Source organism: Anguilla rostrata, chromosome 10 (genome assembly GCF_018555375.3).
Source record: "Anguilla rostrata isolate EN2019 chromosome 10, ASM1855537v3, whole genome shotgun sequence".
Taxonomy (NCBI): Eukaryota; Metazoa; Chordata; class Actinopteri; order Anguilliformes; family Anguillidae; genus Anguilla; species Anguilla rostrata.
In genome coordinates this window covers 12,846,908-12,865,614 of record NC_057942.1, presented here as the reverse complement: position 1 = coordinate 12,865,614, position 18,707 = coordinate 12,846,908, and the positions used below count along the sequence as shown (strand labels likewise).

General features: G+C 47.0%; 1 protein-coding gene across 3 annotated transcripts in view; it reads left to right on the top strand.

The window, feature by feature from the left end:
- atp2a2a (ATPase sarcoplasmic/endoplasmic reticulum Ca2+ transporting 2a) overlaps nucleotides 1-18,707 on the top strand; it is a 40,023-nt gene that overhangs the window by 973 nt on the left and 20,343 nt on the right. For all 3 annotated transcript variants that reach the window (XR_010332833.1, XM_064354202.1, XM_064354201.1), the window contains exons 2-5: nucleotides 521-538; nucleotides 647-729; nucleotides 5,852-5,956; nucleotides 12,128-12,266. Coding sequence is in view for 2 of the 3 variants with exons in the window: in XM_064354202.1 (XP_064210272.1) it covers nucleotides 521-538; nucleotides 647-729; nucleotides 5,852-5,956; nucleotides 12,128-12,266 (345 nt within the window). In the remaining variant the exon portion in view is untranslated. The remainder of the gene's footprint in view (nucleotides 1-520; nucleotides 539-646; nucleotides 730-5,851; nucleotides 5,957-12,127; nucleotides 12,267-18,707) is intronic.

The following is an 18,707-nucleotide window of genomic DNA, read 5'->3' as shown; positions in this document are numbered from 1 at the left end:
TAACGAAGTCACGTCGAAATGGGGTAAGACAGTCCAGATTTGGCATTTCTGGCTGCAGTGACGATTCCATTAAAAGTTTGGCATTAGGCTAGCTGCCTTAATCCACGAACAACTGGGCAAGGGACAGACGAGCACACGGGTAGGTGGCTTGTCTTGGCAAACGCTATGTATTTTAAAATATTAAGGTTATCCATGAGCTCGTTTGGTTCTCACAAAATAAGTGTTGTACTAAACGCACGTATTTTGGGATTCCAGTTAATTCGACAGCAAACGAATATTAATCATTCTCAATCAGCTGTAAATCTGAGCAGGATTTAAACCGCAACACAATTACTTGTGCACAAATAAGCTAGTTACCTGCGGTGACCGGAAATACATTTTGCTACAGTGAATTCCACCGGATACTAAATAACCAGCTGTACTCTAGTTGTCACATTGAAAACTATTGCAACTAACTATTCCAATTCTTCGTTTCTTCCTAAATCGTCCTGGAATGTTCTTTGGAATGACCCAACTACAGAGTTGCCCGCAGAAGAAGGTTAGTACTTTAAATATTATTTAAATTACAAAATAATAAAATAACATTTCCAATCCCAAGGACTATTCGCTGATCTCTCTTTGATTTGATATTTTATTTATTCCACAGGGAAATCGTTATGGGAACTCGTTATTGAACAGTTTGAAGATTTACTAGTGCGAATTCTACTTCTGGCAGCTTGTATATCTTTTGTAAGTATGTTCCCTTGGATTTTTCTTGTTTAGTAACAGGTGTCATAATTCCATTTGTGAATTTTAAAATACTTTTGTGCATCTGTGTGAATGCGCCCACAAGTGTTTTACATGTAAGCTTTAGCTTCGTCATTAATACGTTTGTGTGGGTTTGGTTGTGGTTACACATGCAACAATGATACTGAGTTTTTATGTCAAACTTGTAATTACCAGGTATGTATTTGCAGGTAGAGTTGGTGGTGGGCCATTTCAAATGGTTTCACGTTAAATTAGAAATTGTGTGCTATGATTTAAAATAAAAAACATTAAACATTTTATTGCCTATGAAATAATGTACATGAATGATGCATTGTAGTGCTTCTATATTGGTCTTTCATTACAAATATTTAGGTGCAGTTCAGTGGTGGTTGTGTTGGCATCTTTTGAGTGTGGAGTTGCAGTTATTTGTAGAAACACTAAATAAAATTTTGGTTACCGTCTACACATTAGTAAATGGTGCTGTTATACTAGTTCATAAGATGTGGTTCTCTTAGGATTTTGGTACCGTGCAATATATTTGTGAACAGTGACTCCAGGAGATGGAGCTGAATTTGAGTTCTAAGTGCGCACTGAGAACAGTCCTGAGTGCAAGTCGGTGGAATGACTGGGGACCAGGGGAGGATTAGAACGACGTGTCATGAAGTTGAAAATCACACATCTGCGATCCTCTCCTAAGGTTATGCTATCAGATCAAGGGGGCGCAACAGCTGAAGAAACTATCCTTGTGCGGAATGGTGACAACAGCAGCGACGGGTCAAACGAGACATTTGAGCCTCCTTGTGCTCCAATCCCAGCTGTAATTTAACTGCCCCCTACTTATAGCTCTGCCCCGCTGGTGCCAGAGTGTCAGTTGGCGAGGGTTATTTACCCGAAGTGTCCTCTATTATATACAGAGCATAAAAGGAATCAAACAGTTTCCTTAACGCGAGAAACGATAAAGCAGTTTTCATAACACCAGAAATAATGGCGGTGGAAGAATGTTGGCACGGTCGTGAGAATGCCGGCAGTGTGCGAGGTGACGTCCCTGCCCGAGGCTGTGGGGTTTCTGTTGGTGTAGTGCCCGCTGTGAGGGGCAAAGGAGACTGGCGAAGTTGCTGGACTGTGGGCCTTTGTTACGCAACGAACAATGGCAGGTGTGGACAAATGAAATTACACCAAGTCGATTTCCATTTGGCAGAAGGCAGACTGCAAGGGGCGACTTTAGATTGGAAACGAAGGGGGGAGGTTCGAAGGTTGATCCCTATTTGAACGATGTAGATTGCACATCTGGTGCTATCTTTTGCTGTTGATTGATTGTGTGTGTGTGTCATATTCTCAGAACCCAGTTCAAACACCCACCCTTAAAAGAAGCCATTTACTATTTAAAACAGTAATGCGCTTAAACCGTTTTATATTGATGGAATGTGCTATAGCCTACATAGTAGTTCAAACTGTTAAAGGAAGGAAAAAGGAGGGCACTGTATTGGGTTCCATCCTTGAGTTTTTCTGTTGTCTGTGTAATGGAATTTGTAAAACCTGTTCATCTTGCCTAGACTAGTGGTCTACTTATGAAGTTTAACAAATGGCTCATTGTCCGTTGCCACCACATAAGGCCATTTTAATAAATAGGATTCTTTAACAACATGCACCATTTTGAGACCGATAATTAGACTGTTGGAGCTGCCATTTTTTGCCAGTGTGCTTTTGAAGACCTGTTTAATGCGACTTCTGTTAGGTGCATGGCAGAACATTAACTGGCAGACTTGGTTACCTTCTGGAAAGGTGTCTGCTAAATATCAGAGATTTTTGTGATGTAGCACAGCCCTTTTGCTTGAGGGGATATTTATTGATAGTGATGCATGGTTAAAAGTGTGTAGGGTATGTACTGCGAGTATTCATCAGCAAATATTGTTAAACATGCAAGGAGAATGAATCTTTGCCTAACTGGCCTCTAAATGTCTAAATGAGGACTGAGCACCTGGCCGCTAGTGTCATTGCACGTCATGCAAACTATGAACTGATCGTAATTTGCGCAGTTGCTTATTTTTAGCACCCCTTTTCCATAAATCCAGTGTGCTTTGTTGATATGAGACAGCCATTGGTTTGTTATGGCATCCTTCAGAGTGTGTACGCCTTCCCTTTGTGAATATTAATAGCATCTCATTTATACATGAAAGTGATTACTTGTCGCTTTAGTCTTGCTTGTAGTTGGTGTAATAGCAAGTTTACTACTGGGTAATAAAAGCAATCATTTATTGGTTATGAAATTGTTGAGGGAGGAATGCCCCAATAAAAAAGGGCACATTTATTATCTCCCAAGTGTGGGCCAGGCAGTAGTCCAGAAATTGGGAATAAGCAAGAATTTTACTTCATGTGCTGATTAAGATTTTTGAGATTGAGGATCTCAAAAAAGAGGGGTTTTTTTTCGCCCAAATTCTTCTTGTCAATATATAATCAATACATTATCATTTGGGTGTTTGCTAATTTGCTGAAGACCCTTCAAGGAAGGTCAAGCCTGGGTATCAGAAGTTGGCCCACATTTCTAATCTAACATTTGTTCAGGTGGCCAAATAGCTTTATCTAGCCTAAATGAAGAGATGGAACTTTGACCCCTGACGTCGCTTTATATGATTCTAATTTTGCTCAGAACTCCCAGTACAGTGAACGTGCTTTATTCATTTCTTTGTCTGTGATTTTATGTTTTCATCACAGGTTAGTTTTGCAATATTTTTGTCTGGGTTGTTTTATTGTTATAAATTTAGCCTAATATCATTTCATAATGGGCCCCCAAATCAGGGTTGTCTCCGCTTATTTAACACAGGTATGAGGTAAGACTAATGTGAGCCACCTTGGAGAAATATTATTTTTAATGTTTTGTTTTGTTTTTATTGATTATTTGTTCAAACCCCAAGCTAATTGTCCAATGCCCACAGTATCTACAGTGGGTATTCTGCAGCTATAAATTACCAACTTTTGTGCTTGGTAAATTATGTGTAATGCATGGTTAAATATGAGAGATTGAGAGTCACTGTGGACAAAGATGTCTGCTAAGAAATGAAATATGAAATCTATGGAGGGGGGGAGATGCGAAAAGGTAGTCTCTAATCTGACACATTGCAGATCCTCACAAAGTAATCCATGTGGTTTTAGATCTGCTGTAATCCCTTCAGGTTGTATTTATTTATCCTTGTGGGATTAATCCCCGCGTTGACGGGACGGGGCGCTCCGCTGAGCTGCTGGAGCCGTGGCTAAATTAGCCGGGCGAGTGGGAATACAGCGGAGGGAAACAAACAGGGAGGGAGCAGGGCTCTCCCGCCGAGCGCGGCGCTGTGGGGACGCATGTGGAGCGCCGGCGGGGATCGCATGCCTGCGGCGTCCTGTGTGATACGAAGGTGGCGGCGGGCTCTCGTGACGGCTCTCCAGCTCTCGCACCGCTAATGGGGGGCGAGGGCACCGCGCTTGACCAAATTTGGATACTGACCTTCAGCGAGAGGGTATCGGCTACAGGAACTGGCCAGTGCCCTGCCTCTCCACTGGGTTATGCTCAAACCTGCGTTTCGGGGGCCGCCTGGGTGTTATCAAATGCTTTTGGACAGTTTTGGAACTGTGCTAGAGGTGATTCTTTATTTTTATTCTCTTATTTCTCATATACCACTTCCCTCAGAGGTTATGTAATAATGTGGTTGTTGCTGTTTGTTGTTATTTATGAGTTGGCACATTCCTTGCTGAAGGTCAGTAATCTGCAGCGCTCTATTGAATGTAGCAGGAGCAGCATTGCTGTTGTGGTGTTAAATGCACCCATGTACCCTGATTGATGACGGGGGCCCGAAAGGGGGCATTACTGAAGGCAAAACTCCTTTCCCAAATATGAGCCTGCCTGTTCCAGAATCTAATTCTGTGAAATTGTAAGCAGTTTCCTCTGCAAGTCATAATAAAGGGACGAGAAGTACAGCGCGGATTTCATATGGTGCCCTCTGCTGCATCGTAAACTGAAATGAGATGAATTTCTGCAAGCCGATGAGATGTGCCTCCTTATTACGCAATTTGGTCGTTTTTAAAGTGTGCCGGTAAGAGCCACGCATCCCATTTTATCTGTTGAGAGGGAGAAAAGAATTAAACTTGAAACAGCCACAGTAAGAAAGAATGCACAGTTTGAGGATGGCCCGTCTTGCCGGGAAGGTGAAGTGGAACGTGTAGGCCGTGGAGAGGGGTCGTCGGAGCGTCTCGGGTTTAATTTTAATGGGGTGCCTCTCCGCCCGATTCCCCGGGCTCATTAAAATTAGAGCCGGTTTCTCTTCCTCCTGTTCCGCGGGCTGACAGTTTGTCTGCTGGGGATGTGCTGCCGTTAAAGTGCAAAGGCTGGCGTTTCTCAGCGATTTCTTAATCCGCGGCTGTGCAGCGTGTCTTACAAGCACCCACAAAATGGAAGGTTTCGCACTGAACATGGAAGCGTTTGAAGGCTGTGTCTGCGTGGGTCTGTGTGGGTCTGGAAGCACGGGTCTTCTTTTTAGGCCCTGAGACTGTAACCGTAGACAAGCGCAGCTGAATTCAGCCGTTGTTCTGTGTGTCTAGTGGCTCCATAGAAACCTGCCTCCGTAGCCCAATGCGCTTCAGTGTTACTGAGGGAGGGATGGCGGGGAGCACAGCGCCGCCTGTCTGGCCCTGTCGCCGGGGGCGACGACAGAGGGTATTCTCGGTTTACTCTTCTGCCACAGCTTGGAATGACTGACACCCCCGCTGCTGCAGTCGGGAGGCGTTTATGACTGACACCAGCCTTGGTGTTCTGATTCAAATGCTCAAGACCATCAACAGTTATTTTTATTTTTTTTTTGCTGTTGGCTAAAGACCAAAGAAACATGATGTCTACTGCTTTTAGTGGCGATGAGAGCCTTAAGTTGCTCCTTTGCCCCTTGCAATGTGGAGTTGTTAAAAAGAGCAGGCAGAAGGTGTCTGATTTACTGTTTTGATGTGCCATTAAAAGCAGATGTTCCTGTTGATGTCTTTTAATTCAAGTGCATTTGTTCTTCTCTGGATGTTGTTTGCATGCTACTTGTGACGTATATAATGCTGAGTGCACAATATTAACATTTCTCTTTTCTTACAGGTACTGGCCTGGTTCGAGGAGGGAGAAGAAACTATCACAGCCTTCGTGGAGCCTTTTGTAATCTTACTTATTCTTATAGCCAACGCCATCGTAGGAGTGTGGCAGGTAAGCATGGTCCTCTAGCTTTTCTTTTCAGTTATTGCTTTGATAGATCACTTTCTTCAGGCATGTTGGCAGCCAACCCTGGGTCCTCTTGATCACCAGCAGAAATTAAAAGTACTGCAATACTCCATGTCTGAATTTACAATACAGGGAGGGGTTTATCTGTGAGATTTTTTCTTTTTTAAAAACATAACCTTGCCTGCAAACCACCCTTTAATGTACACCTTTTGGCAAAGTCTTGTAGCTCTATTAATTGGTAAAAATTAATTGTCTATTAATTGGTGTGTGAACTAAGGGTTGGTAGGTTTTGGATCCTTAATTACAATTTGAATTTTAATATTAGCTGAGAGTAGTCTACAGTTCAAAACATAGTTTGGCTTAATTTAACTTGTAATATTCTATGCCCTTATCATAGCCATGTAGAATCAAAACTTCAATAATTTAGCCCATGCTCAAAATTACAGTGAAATTGGAATTGTATTGCAATTCTTGGAATGATACACAGATTAATGTATACCTACAGTTTAAGAGGGTGTTTATTTAATCTTTTTTATTTTATTTTTTTTGTTAGCGATGCAGGACAACGGCAGTCCTATAGACCATACTGGTGGTCATGGTAGAATAAAAATGAGGAATGTTTCCCAAACAAGCTATCGCAATTCACTATTTAGTCATAGCACTGTTGTGTACCATTGAAGTCGCTAGGTGGCCATTTTGTTACCAGTCGGTGTTTCCAGCTGTTTGGTATGGCAGAGGTGGGAATCTGTTTCAGACCATGAGACCTATCACACACCAAATACAGGAGATTCAGTTAGCTGCAGCCGCCTGGAAGCCTGCATGCATGGCTTTTTAAGCACTAGCCTTCCTCATCCTCCAAAATTCCACACATCTCAGAAATATTTTTAAATGGAGCAGAGGATAACCTTCCCAGAGTAGTGAGTGTTGTTCTGTAAATATTATCATTCCAGGGTGTGTGAATCAATATGAAAGTTGTGATTATGGATTCTTTTCCTCCTTGTGAGAGTGCAGTATGTACTTACACCGGTGAGGGTAACTGCTGTTCTCAGAAATGGGGATCAGTTGCGTCAAAGTTGCTAATGTGAGGATAATGCACACATCTTCCATAGCCTCAGGCTAATGTCGTTCAGTCTGGTATTTCCCTCCAAAAAAGGAAATGGCTACCACTACTTATTTTAATATTTCTTTTCTTAATTCCTCATTGGCCTCAGGTAACTTCTTCATACCACCGACCCGCTTCCTATCACTCTTAGTCATGGACTGACCAGTCAACCAAATTTGGTTAGAAGTTACACGTTACCAAACTCCTTGTTGTAAAACGTGATTTTCTTATCACTAATGCAAGAAGGTGATCGTTTAACAAAAATGTTGTACTAAGTATTCCTCCCCCTCTAAAACTGTGTGTCAGGTGCAGTTTAAAATAGCTTTCGATTGCACAAGACTGACACTTTTTTTATTTTTTCTCGACTACAATTTAATTCTCAACCAAAGACAGGGTATTCTTGTGCTGTGTGCATATGTTCATTATATCACACCTACTCTTCAATATTGGAGGTTCACAGTAAATTGGGAGCCTACTCCACAAGTGAGAATTGCCAGCATTTGTGAGTTATCAGCCGCAACGTACCCAAAGGGATGTTTGACGCCAAAATGAGCCTTATTGCTACGGAATAGTGTTTGATTTAAAGACGGGGCAGAACAAAACTGCGAAACTTTGAAAGCGAGGCCGAAGATGGCAGGTCACCAAACAGTAGGTTATTGTTGGGGAAAGTCAACAATGAAACGGAAAATGTTATAATTATACCCTGCTCGTTTTATTATTGGTTATTAACTTAAACCAAGATGTTGGTTGGTTAGTGAGGCTAGATTAATGCAAGTAACCATCCTATAAAGAATTCAAATCGACTTGATTTAAGGTTTGACCTTGACTTTCAAGGTTTTGTCCTTTGTAGAGTTGAGGACTGCATCCATTCCTATTATGTCTGTGGTGCTGCGCCGTTTCATATTAAATGTATGTAACGGGGGCAGTGTAAACTGCTGGTCTACCTGCCTGATATTTTATTTTAAAAAGTACTTCTGCAGCCTTGCGATGCGAGGCGTGCGTTGGAGAGCTGTGGGAGGACGAGGCGTCGGCCGGCCCCGCTGCTTTGTGAGTAGGCCTCTGGTTCACCCCAGCTTTAGGTTACAGAGCTCTGGATCCGCCCACGCTCGAGCCGTTGGGGAATGACATGGAGCTGGTCTCCCTGACAACGGTGATGATGATGAGGACGGTCCAGGCTGTGTCGGGCAGAGCATGCCCAAATTTGGTTGCTGTTCTTGTAGGTGAAATTACTCATTGAAGGCAGAGGGTTTGCACCGTAAAAGGGGAATCCTGCAGGACAAAATATCCTGTTGGGGAGAGAGAGGGAACTAATGGGGTATGATTACTGATTGCATGTAGGTTCTCTCTCGCCCTCTCTTTCTTGTTCCCTTGTTCTCCCTCCCGCTCTCTCTCGCCCTCTCATTCTCTCTCTCCCTTTCCTTTCCTCTCTTCTATTGCTTGCTCTCGTTTCATTTCCCACTGCATGTATCATGACCTCAGTTCTGGTATTGACTGTACGAGAGCAGGCCAGGAAGGCTCCCACAAAAGCACTTCACAAAGTCCTTTGACATCTTTATGCCTGCTTGTTTGAAGTGGTCCTCAAAAGCTCAGTGGGGAATACTGGGAAAACATGGCCCAAAAATAGGACTGGAACTGGGTCATTTGGTGCATTTTATACAGTTCTGACGTGTTGCTATGAAACCAAATTTTAGTTCCACAAGAAATGTGATAACCTACCCAAAATGTACTGTAAAGCACAAATTTGTGGTCCATGTTAATTCATGATAAGCTTGAAACCTGCAAAAAAAAATGAAAATCTTTGCATTTCAAAGATTGAATGTCATCCACTGAGCTTATTCTGCTGAGCTTTAAAAGTGTAATCTTAAGTGTTAATGACCGTGCAGCAGAGTGCACCATGGGTATGTCTAACAGCTTTTGTGTGAATAGCTCTAGAGGGAATCATACTGGCAGGGAATTGTAGCATAGAACTCTGCCAGTGGGAGTTTGTACAGAAACAAACTTTTCGACATTATTTTAATAAAATATTTGGATGTTATTTTGCGGTTGCTTTGAACCGATTGTGGAGTTTTAGGCTTTCCGTTCTCTCGCAGGGCTCACGTTCAGCCTCGGTTTTTATTTTATTTATCCGGTTTGTTGTCCAAACCAGCAAGTGTTTTTTTTCTCACAGATGCCTCAATGTGCCAAATTCCAGATGGCCCAGAAAAGCTGCTTTGGGTAGCAGGGTGGTAATGCGGTCTGTAGAGCCCGTCCTCTGCTGTAATGACCTGGCAGAAGGGTACCCACGGTATCCATTCTTTTGTTTTGCTGAAGATGGCTAGTTTGGATCAGTTTAAAATGGTAGGGGCATTTTCCAGTGAGTATGTCAGTCACTCAGAGTGGACTGGTGCACTTACTTGGGTTATGGAAAGAAAATCCTCTGTCCATGGCAAGCATGGCAAATTCTGAGAAGACTTCCAGAGGGCACCAGGCATTTTTTGACAGAAGTTTGTTTGTTTTAGTCTTCCTGTTATTCTTCCTTTTTTTGCAGGAGTTCAGCCTGATTGCCTTTTAACGGGTTGGGATTCATTTTGTGGTTTTTCCTTTTCATTTCCTTCACTTAAGGGTTTTTTCTGCCTTTCTTTATTCTCTCTGGAAAAAGTCCATTGATAAGCCACGTGACTATCTGTGTAAACAGTGCTATCAACAAAGAAGCATTCGTTCGTATTCAAGGGTGTTGTGATAAATTTCTCTCGCAAGCATCGGTTTGCGAGTCTCCATTTGCCATTTTCAAATAGCCATTTTGGTGCTTTGCAAATCCAGGCCAGATGCAGGTGTTAATGGCGAATACTTCTACTCACTTCCTTGTTTTAAGAGGCTGGGTTAATTCATGCGTGAGATCGTGGTCTGTAGGTTTAATGTTTTATTGTGACCCAGCACCGTACGTATATAGCCTATTATGAGGAATTGAAGTTCAAGCTTTAAATGTGGTTGAGCCTTGCTGGGTTCTTTGGAGTCCTCTTCACAGGGCTTCAGGGGTATCCTACAAACCAGGCAGGACTTTTCTTGAATATTCCATTTTTCTGAATTGTTTTTATTTTACTTGTTTTATTACGAGCTTGGGTGAGTGAGATCCCAGTGGGGGGGATTCATTTGATTATTCATCCATTTAAGGAGCCATTGACCTCCATCATCTATAATTGTCCCTGCTAATTTGTCACGTTTTTGCCAGCTGTGGAGCCTTGGGCCACCAGGGGATTGGTGCATCCGGTTGTCATGGTTGTAGAGGGATGCTAGGCTGGGCATGTAGACGATCCTGCAGGGTCTGCCGTGTGTTCTGATGATTGTCAGTTTGATTTTGGTCGATTTAAATTTGCTTTTCTGAGCCACTGAAGTGGCCAGATGCTTGTCAAGAAATGTATCTCCAAATTTGTCATTTGGAGGAACAAAGTCTGCCAGCAGAAAGCAATGAGAAGCTGGCATTCGTTCATGTCTGGGTCACCGCCTGTTATCTTTAAAAGAAAGACCTTTGAATATCTCTGTTTATAGAAATATTTGCGTTTTGGATCTTTTTTCTGTGTTAACAAATGCTGAATCCTGCATTAATATGAACACTGATTGGCTCATTGGTGCACATTGGTGCTCTGGGCAACTCGAGAGACATGATTGGTCATTCTAAAGTGGGTAGTGAATAGATGGGAAAATCTTATTGCACTTTATTTTACAGCCTATATGTTCCAGGATTTGTAAAGGTTGTACAGTGTATTTGACCCAGTGCAGGGCTTGATTGTCTTGTTTGCTATTGCAAATACATAAGCATTTGCAATTTATTTAGTTTCTACATCCAGTTCATGAATTTGTTCTGATTTGACCGAAAGTAGGGACTGATACACTTGAGCCCTTGTAGAAGCTGATGAAGTACGCCACTGTTAATGTGCTACAAGAGGCCCTTCTAAGGAAATACAATCAAAATATACGCTACAGTATTTTAACATGCCTTCCTCTTATAATATTCACTTCTTTATCTTGGAGTTCAATGCAGGTCATTAAAAATGGCTTCTCACCCAGCAGATTAGCTTGGTGTATGGCACTCACAGACGTCAAGATAAAAACATTTTGATTCGCTGCCAAATTTTCTGAGGCTTCTGGAATTGTGGGGCATCCCGTTCTTCAGCGCTGTTGTGTTGGCCTCGCTCGTGTCACGGTTGTGTGTGTTACCCTCCGGCTCGGGGTGAATCGGGGACAGCCACGAGGACCCTGCCTGCCCTCTGCTCGAGGGAGAAGGGTATGCTAAACCAGACGGGGAAGCGGTCAGTCTTGTCGCTAAGTACACATTAACACCATGGTGCCCTATTGCTAGTTGTCCGATTCGTCCGCCCACCATGGCCGTTGTTCCCGCTTGCCCCCCGCCCCGGCGTTGGGGCCCACCGTTCCTCCGAGCCCGTCGTCCCCCACACGGCCGCTGCTCCGGCTCTCGCCGCCACGCTAGCCCAGCAGCGGGCGATTATTAGGAGATCAGCGAGCATCAGCTGTGCTCAGACTGGCACAGCTTGGGTGCTTTGAAACCGGCGCGGGGTCGTCGGGGGCGAGGTCAAAGTGTTCCACAGTGTCATGGCTGAAGAGCTGCCCCGTTGTGGCCGGGGACGTCCGAGAGATTGATTGTTGAGAAAACGAAAGTTAGGCGAAGGAAAGGAAGATCCGTTATTAAACAATATCTCGTGATGCATAATTTCCGTCCACCCAAAAAAAAGAAAGAAACCTTGGAAACAACAGCAACAGAAGACGGCTGTGCTTCCTGTGAGATTAAGCTGGTTTGCTTTTTTTTCTTGTCTGTAACACTTGTCCAGTAACGACTTGTCAAAACCAAGAAGCTTCAAAAGAGTAAGATGTTTTTAAGAGGTTACAATGTTTCTATTCTGAAACTGGTGAACACTTTGTACTATGTCACTCTGGTGTGAATATTCTTTCCCTGCTTGTAATGTCATAACTTTCAGATCAAGTTAAACTGCTCATCCATGTGTGTGTACAATGCATTAGAAGAGTACGTGACTGTCGGCGTTGCACTTCCCCCCCCTCAGGAACGAAATGCTGAAAATGCCATCGAAGCCCTCAAAGAGTACGAGCCTGAGATGGGGAAGGTCTACCGTCAGGACAGGAAGAGCGTCCAGAGGATTAAAGCCAAGGAAATCGTCCCCGGCGATATCGTGGAAGTGGCCGGTAAGCACCCCGCTCGTCTCCGCACTGAGAGTACGTGTGGCCTGACGGGAACTGGCACATTAGAGTGGGCAATAATTTGGATCTTGAGATTATGGTCCCGGGGTCCCCTGCCCGGTCCCGGAGAGCCACTTGATCCACTGTCAGTTGAATCAGTTGATCGATTTAAAGCTCAAGAGTTGCACCACTGTGCTTCGGGCCAGCTTTTCAGTACAGGCTTGCGGTCTGTGCAAATGTGGAATGTGGCTAAGGCCCTCTGGTGACATGTGATCTACGAGCATGACCTCCACAATCGATTGGTTGATCGGCGTATTGGGCACCCCTGCTCTACCTTGTTCCGCTAAACTTTGAATTATTTTGTTGGGTCTTGTTCGGGGTTAGTCTCTGGCAAGTGAAATTGTTTGATCAGTTGAACTTTGACATCTCACCATGTTGAAATCTGTTTCTGGTTTTTAAGATTAGCACATACCAGCAGACACTGAAGTTTGGAGGCCCCTGGTGTAGTTTGCATTCGCCGTTCTCTACATTTGCGGATTCCTAAGTTTCTTTGTGTACACTCTTGCCTGAAAATGAAGCTCCAGCTTGCTAGGCATGAGGTCAGAACCATTTTCCGTTGAGTGCAGTTTGATTTATGGGAACCTTGTGTGAACGGCCAAATGTTCTTCATTTTGTTTTTGTTTTTTCTCCAAAATACTGTGTGCTCCAAGCATCGAGCAGAAACGCCTGTGCTCGATTCTGAGTTTACTCACCCTTCTGCTGGACAGTCTGACATCAGCCAATGGTTGCTTCCCATTTGGCAGTGTCCACTTTGGTTTGAGGAGGGCTTTTTCTTTCTTTCCTCTCCCAGAATTCTCTTTACTCGTTTTCCTCGGTCACAGTGGCCCAATGGGCACAGGCAAAGCTTTTAGGGGTCAGTCCTGAAGCTGTCCTTCATTTAAACCTGCACATCATCTGCAGTTCCTCCCCCCCCCCCCCCCCCCCACTCCACCTCACAGGTGACCCCCTCACAGGCCTGCTGTATTTTTGGCAGCTGTCCTCCCAAGCGGCCAATCGCTGGAGGCAGGCGACGGCTCTCACCAGAGCCGAGTCTATTCTGGGTCGGGAAACGCCGTTACCTGCCACGTTAGCCCCGCCCCCCCGCGCACACATCCTAATCAGCGCCGGCCCCGACGGGGCCCCCGATAGGGGGGGCCCTCTAGCGCCCTCGCGCAGGGTACGAAGCGCGACCGTCCCCCGGGGGCGCAACGTGCGCTAGCGAGCACGCGGCTGCACGGGGTCCGCGGGACGGAGGGACGTCGGGCAGCGCGTCGGGCGGGTTTTTGGGGAGACCTTGTCCGAAAGCGCTCCTGCAGCACTACGGTTTATCTCTGAGCTGCAGCGGAGGTCTGGAGGAGCGGAAGGGCTTTTATTTATTTATTTATTTATTTATTTATTTACTTATTTACTTATTGTGAGCGTGTGCTGCAGTCGTGGGTTTCATTCTTACCGCCGCTCTCTTGTCTGAATTATGGAATGCTTTATTTATAGCCCGCAGTGACAGAAGTGAAGATGACAGGTGTCTGCCCCCCCTTCCCGCCCTTCTCTGGGGCACATTGCGGCAGCGTGTGCCGTGACGTAACGCGCTGTTCCGAGGGGCTCTCCGCCGACCTTGAGCGCGACCGTGAGCGTGAGCGCAGGCTCTATAAGTGGCGCTCTGGTTGATGGGGAGCGCTGCTCCCCTGTCAGGTGTGCCCGCTCATTCACGGGCTGGGTTTCCGTCGGTCTGAGCGCTCCCTGTTTGCGCCGTTTGCGTACACGAGGCGCTGTCCACAAAAGCGGCTGAACTCAGACTACTGTTTTCAAGCCCCTCTTCAAAATTCGGGAAACCTTTTTTTTTTTGAAAGATTGGCACATGGGTCAAATTGGTGTGGAGGATGTGTGCGTATTTGTATATGGTGGGAGGATATAAAACGTATTCCTCAGTAGAAGTGAGCATTGCTAAGAGGGCTGGATACAGCACAAAGCAATACTCTCACCCCCCTGCTGCCGGTCCAGCAGTCTGGAAGCAGAAGATTCCAGTGTAATCTGCACTGACTAATCCACAGTCCACTGATTTGGATTGCGGTGCCAGATCATGTGAATGTATTGGCTGCATAAAAAGGTTAGAGGATTGGGATCATACCAAATTAAAGATGAAGACGCCATGAGTGAGGTGTCTGCACATTTTGGCTAAATCCTGCAGAGGATGCACATACTTAAAAAAAGAAATGATGATAATAAGCTCTTCCTTTTTAGGAAGACCAAAAATGTCCTGCCTCATAACCGTTCTGATCTAATCTCGGAATGAGTGGTTTTGAAAATGACATGGACCCCCTCCCCCCCTTGTTCTTGGGTGCTGACGTAAGCAGGAGCGTCAGCACCCTCTACAGTGTGAAAACCATAGAGGACACAGCGACTCGAACGGACACAGCCGTGCGGGGAAATGGTGTAGGGGGGGTTTAGAGGGGGTTTGCTTCATGAACAGAATTTTAAACGGTGCAGTGGTAGCTCTGGTCCCTCCACAGCAGCCCCCTCTCTCTGCTTCTCTGCTGTATAAGCGCAAGCTCCGCGGCACTGTCCGTACCCCCACACCGGCCCTGTCCGTGGGACAAAGCCCCCGCCCCCACAGGCCCTGCATTTAGTGTCCCATAGGACCTCTGACCTCCTGGGGGGGAGGGGGGGGTGTGCACTGTCTGTAGAGGGGAAACGGGTGACCTGCCTGCATTGCTGTGGTCTGGAGTTTAAGAGAATTTGGTGTAAAGCGAGAGGTTTTGCGGAGTGTGATGAAGTCCAGTCTAAGTGATGATGCGTGCTTTTTGGTGACTCATACTCTGCTGTTGCCTTGCAGTGCCCCCCCTGTCTCTCTGTCCCCCCCTCCCCCCCTTCACTCTCCCGCAGTGCCTCGCTGCGACTGAGAGCGAAGTTTCCCTCCCGTCTGGATTCAGGCGCCTCTCTCTGTGTCTGCATGGCAACACAGCTGGAGCTGCTGCAGCAGTGTCACGGGCCCGTTGCTTCTGCTTGTGCGCGCAGTGCGTTTGTCCGTTCGGCGTAGGGGAAATGAACCCTTCCCGACTCAAACTCATTTCATGTGTTAGCATGAATAACCCCCTGAAACCCACCCCCTCCCCACCCCCTGACATGATTGGCAGCTAAAGATCACTCTTGCCTTTGTCCATGAGAGTCGCCCGACGGTGTTCAGCTGACCCCTGTGGAGGTGGGAAGACTGACTTTGATGGGAGCTGTGCAGGACGCAAGCTGGTATAGGGAGTACACTCGAGAGGGGCGGGGCAACAGACAGGCAGGGAGATAGGGGCACAGGGGCAGGGAGGGAGGGATGGAGGGAGGGGCCGGGGGGCAGAGAGGCAGGGAGGGAGAGCATGAGGCCTCCGGCCGCCCCTTCTCTCCCCGGAGGGAGTGATGATGGCGACCTTATAGGGAAGTGCCAGAGGATGCCCTGCACACACCCTCTGCCCATCAGCACCCTGTGCAGCCTGGGATTCCAGACACCGGCGATGGCATGTGGCATTTAGCGCGGCCTGGCAAGCGTCCCCTGTCACCATAGAGACCTCTGATGATTGTCAGGTCCCGGCCAGGTGGCTGGTGCAAGGTTATTGTAAATGAGGCCTGCCGCAATTCAGACTTGGCCGAGGAAGTGATATACTGCACTGTACGCCCGCCTTTGCCAGTTATTGGATGGGTGCGCCAGGAAGCGCTGCAAAGCTTCAGCGTGGATGAAATGGAGTTGTCTGCACTTAGAGGTCTCTATAAAATGGCATTGTTTTTATCATGCTTAGTGTTTTTATGCTTCTGTTCTCGGCATGAATGGACATGTTTGTTGTAAATGGAACCACGGTATGCGTATCTGCAGTGACACCCGCTACACGGGGGGCGGTTTTGGTGGTGCAAAATCGCAGCCAGCTTAGTGCTCGGTGGTTGCGACCACTAGATTGCGATATGCTACCTTGTGCGTTGTCATTAATTTTAGGGGCCCTCCAGTGGCGTAGAGCGCTTTCCGCGTGCTCGTTGTGAGCCACAACGTTGGCGGTTCAAGTCCGTCTGACCGCCGACCTTTGTCGCGCGTCTCTCCCTCTCTCTCCTCCTAGTTCTTCCTGTCTCTCTACACCATTCTGTCTAATGAAGCTGAAAAAAGCCCAAAAAAATATTAAAATATATATTTTTTAAAACAGAATTTTAGAATTGGAGTTTGTTTGCCTTCTCTGGTAATTGGTAATATAATCAACAGCAAAGGTGTTTGAGTTTTTTTGCAGCACTTTAATCAAAACTAAAATGGAAGACCAAAATGATACAAAAACTAAAATAAAAACCAGCCCAGGGGGTTTCCAAGCTAAACTGAAACTGAATGCAAATTAAATTTAAGAATATACCACAGGAAGCAAAACTGAAGGAAAAGGCTGTACTATAATGACCTTGGGCTGGTGCAGAGGTCCTGTCAGCACCTGGCCTTGTGTAATAACCAGAGTGAGACTTTGGGTAGGTTGGGGGGGGGTTAGAGTTGTTGGGTGTTACAGCGGTCAGCTGCGTGTGGACAGGAGCACCTGCCCCTGGGGACAGGCGGGTCTGTGGAGTGCTGGCCCTCAGCCCCCGCGCTCAGCAGCAGGGCCGCAAGACTCCCGCCGCGCTGCTTGACCTCCTGACTCCGCCCGCTCGGGGTCAGGGGGTCGCCGGCCGCCAGTAAATGGTGACTGACAGGGGGGGAAAGTGCAGACAGCCAGCTCCGACCCTGAAGAGGCTATAAAGAGGAGCCATTAACGAGGGGAGAGGTGACCTTAGAGCGCGGCTGGGGGCTGGGGGCTGGGGGGAGGGGGGAGACAAAGTGCCAGAAACAAGAGCTCCGCTGAGCCCCGTCCAAGAGACGCACCCCACTCCCCTCGAGCCGTCTGCTCACGCTCACCCTGGATCCGCTGCAGACAGCCGCGGCCGAGCACTTCGCTCCCGCTAACATGGCCGCTGACTTCCTGTCGACGCGCCAGCGGCTGGTCTGAGGTTGACAGGCCAGCGTACTTCAGCAGACCATGACTGCGCCTCAGTGTCATGTGGTCTGTTCCGTGTCATTTGGCCAATGAGGAGAGCCTACGCAGCTCTCTTGCCAGTGAACACGTTGTGCCTTTTGTGCGGGTTTGTGCTTTTTTTCTTTTTTGTGCACATTATCTTTCTTTCATTATTATTTATGCGTATCTTCTGCTTGCTTTAATTAGCTTTGGTTCATGTCGGCGCTGTGACTGCCCCGTGCGTTCTGTCCTGGCCCCGTTTTGATCTTGGGCCAATCACAGCAGCTCAGGCTGTGTCCGCTCGCATCTGGAATTCATCTGGACACCCTGGGTACGGTTTTCCATCGCCATGGTAACTGAACTGGGACTGTCACCCCATGCCCCCCCCCCCCCCCCCGTTTCTTTTATGTCCTCGTCTGGCCAGTGTGGATGAGAGGATCAGTAAGCGAGCCCCAGTCTGCTGGAATTCAATCAGCTTCACCTGGGTGCGAATGAGCAGGATGAACACGCCGAGCTGGGGGGGGAGAGACCGGGCCGCGGGTGGTGAGCCTCTCTGCAGCCCGTTCAAACCAGACGTGTTTTATGGGCGGGCAGATCTCGTATATATAAATAATTTAGCACAGGATGTGGCTCGGCCCTCCACCCAGAGCTCAGAGGACGCCGTGCGCCCCTTTCACGCGGTCCTTTCTCTCCGGCCTTCCGGACTCACGCGTGACCAGGGGAAGCCGTCAGGGAAAAGCCAAAGTTTGCCCGCTGCCGAATGTCTCCGGGTTTGTGCGGCTGTGCGCGTTTATTTGTGCGGCTGTGGTACATTGGCAGGGATGTGCTGCTGCTGAAGTGCAGAGGACAGCGTCTCAGAGATTACTTCAGTCGTGGCTGCGCAGTGTGGCTTACAAAATACCCACAAAAAATAAACATTACACTCCGCCTCTTTACATGGAAGTGGTTGAAGTTGTTGCGTAAACGCACGTCCGCGCGTGTGAGAGATGTCTTTTGGTATACAGGGTGGTCGGAATTCTCGCGGGGGAATATCCTGTGAAGCAGAATATCCTGTGAAGGATAATATCCTGTGAAGCAGAATATCCTGTGAAGGATAATATCCTGTGAAGCAGATGTGAGTGATCCGAGTTCCCCGTCTGGGACAGACCTCACGCTGACCCAGAGGTCTTTGCACTTGAAGTGGGGGGGAAACCGCCGTTCCCTCTTTTCCATTTGGCAAGCGCCGAGGTGAAGAAGCGATGGCGGCTGAAGGGGCTGCTGGGTGCGGAACAAGTGGGATGTTGACACGGAGGAGCCGATGATATACTGTACGCACGCGGCGCTTTGTTCAGAATGGACTGGAAACAAACGGCACCCGGAAACACGGTCCGCTTCTCAGAAAGCATACGGCTAATTTAAGCAGCAGTGACAGGTCTGG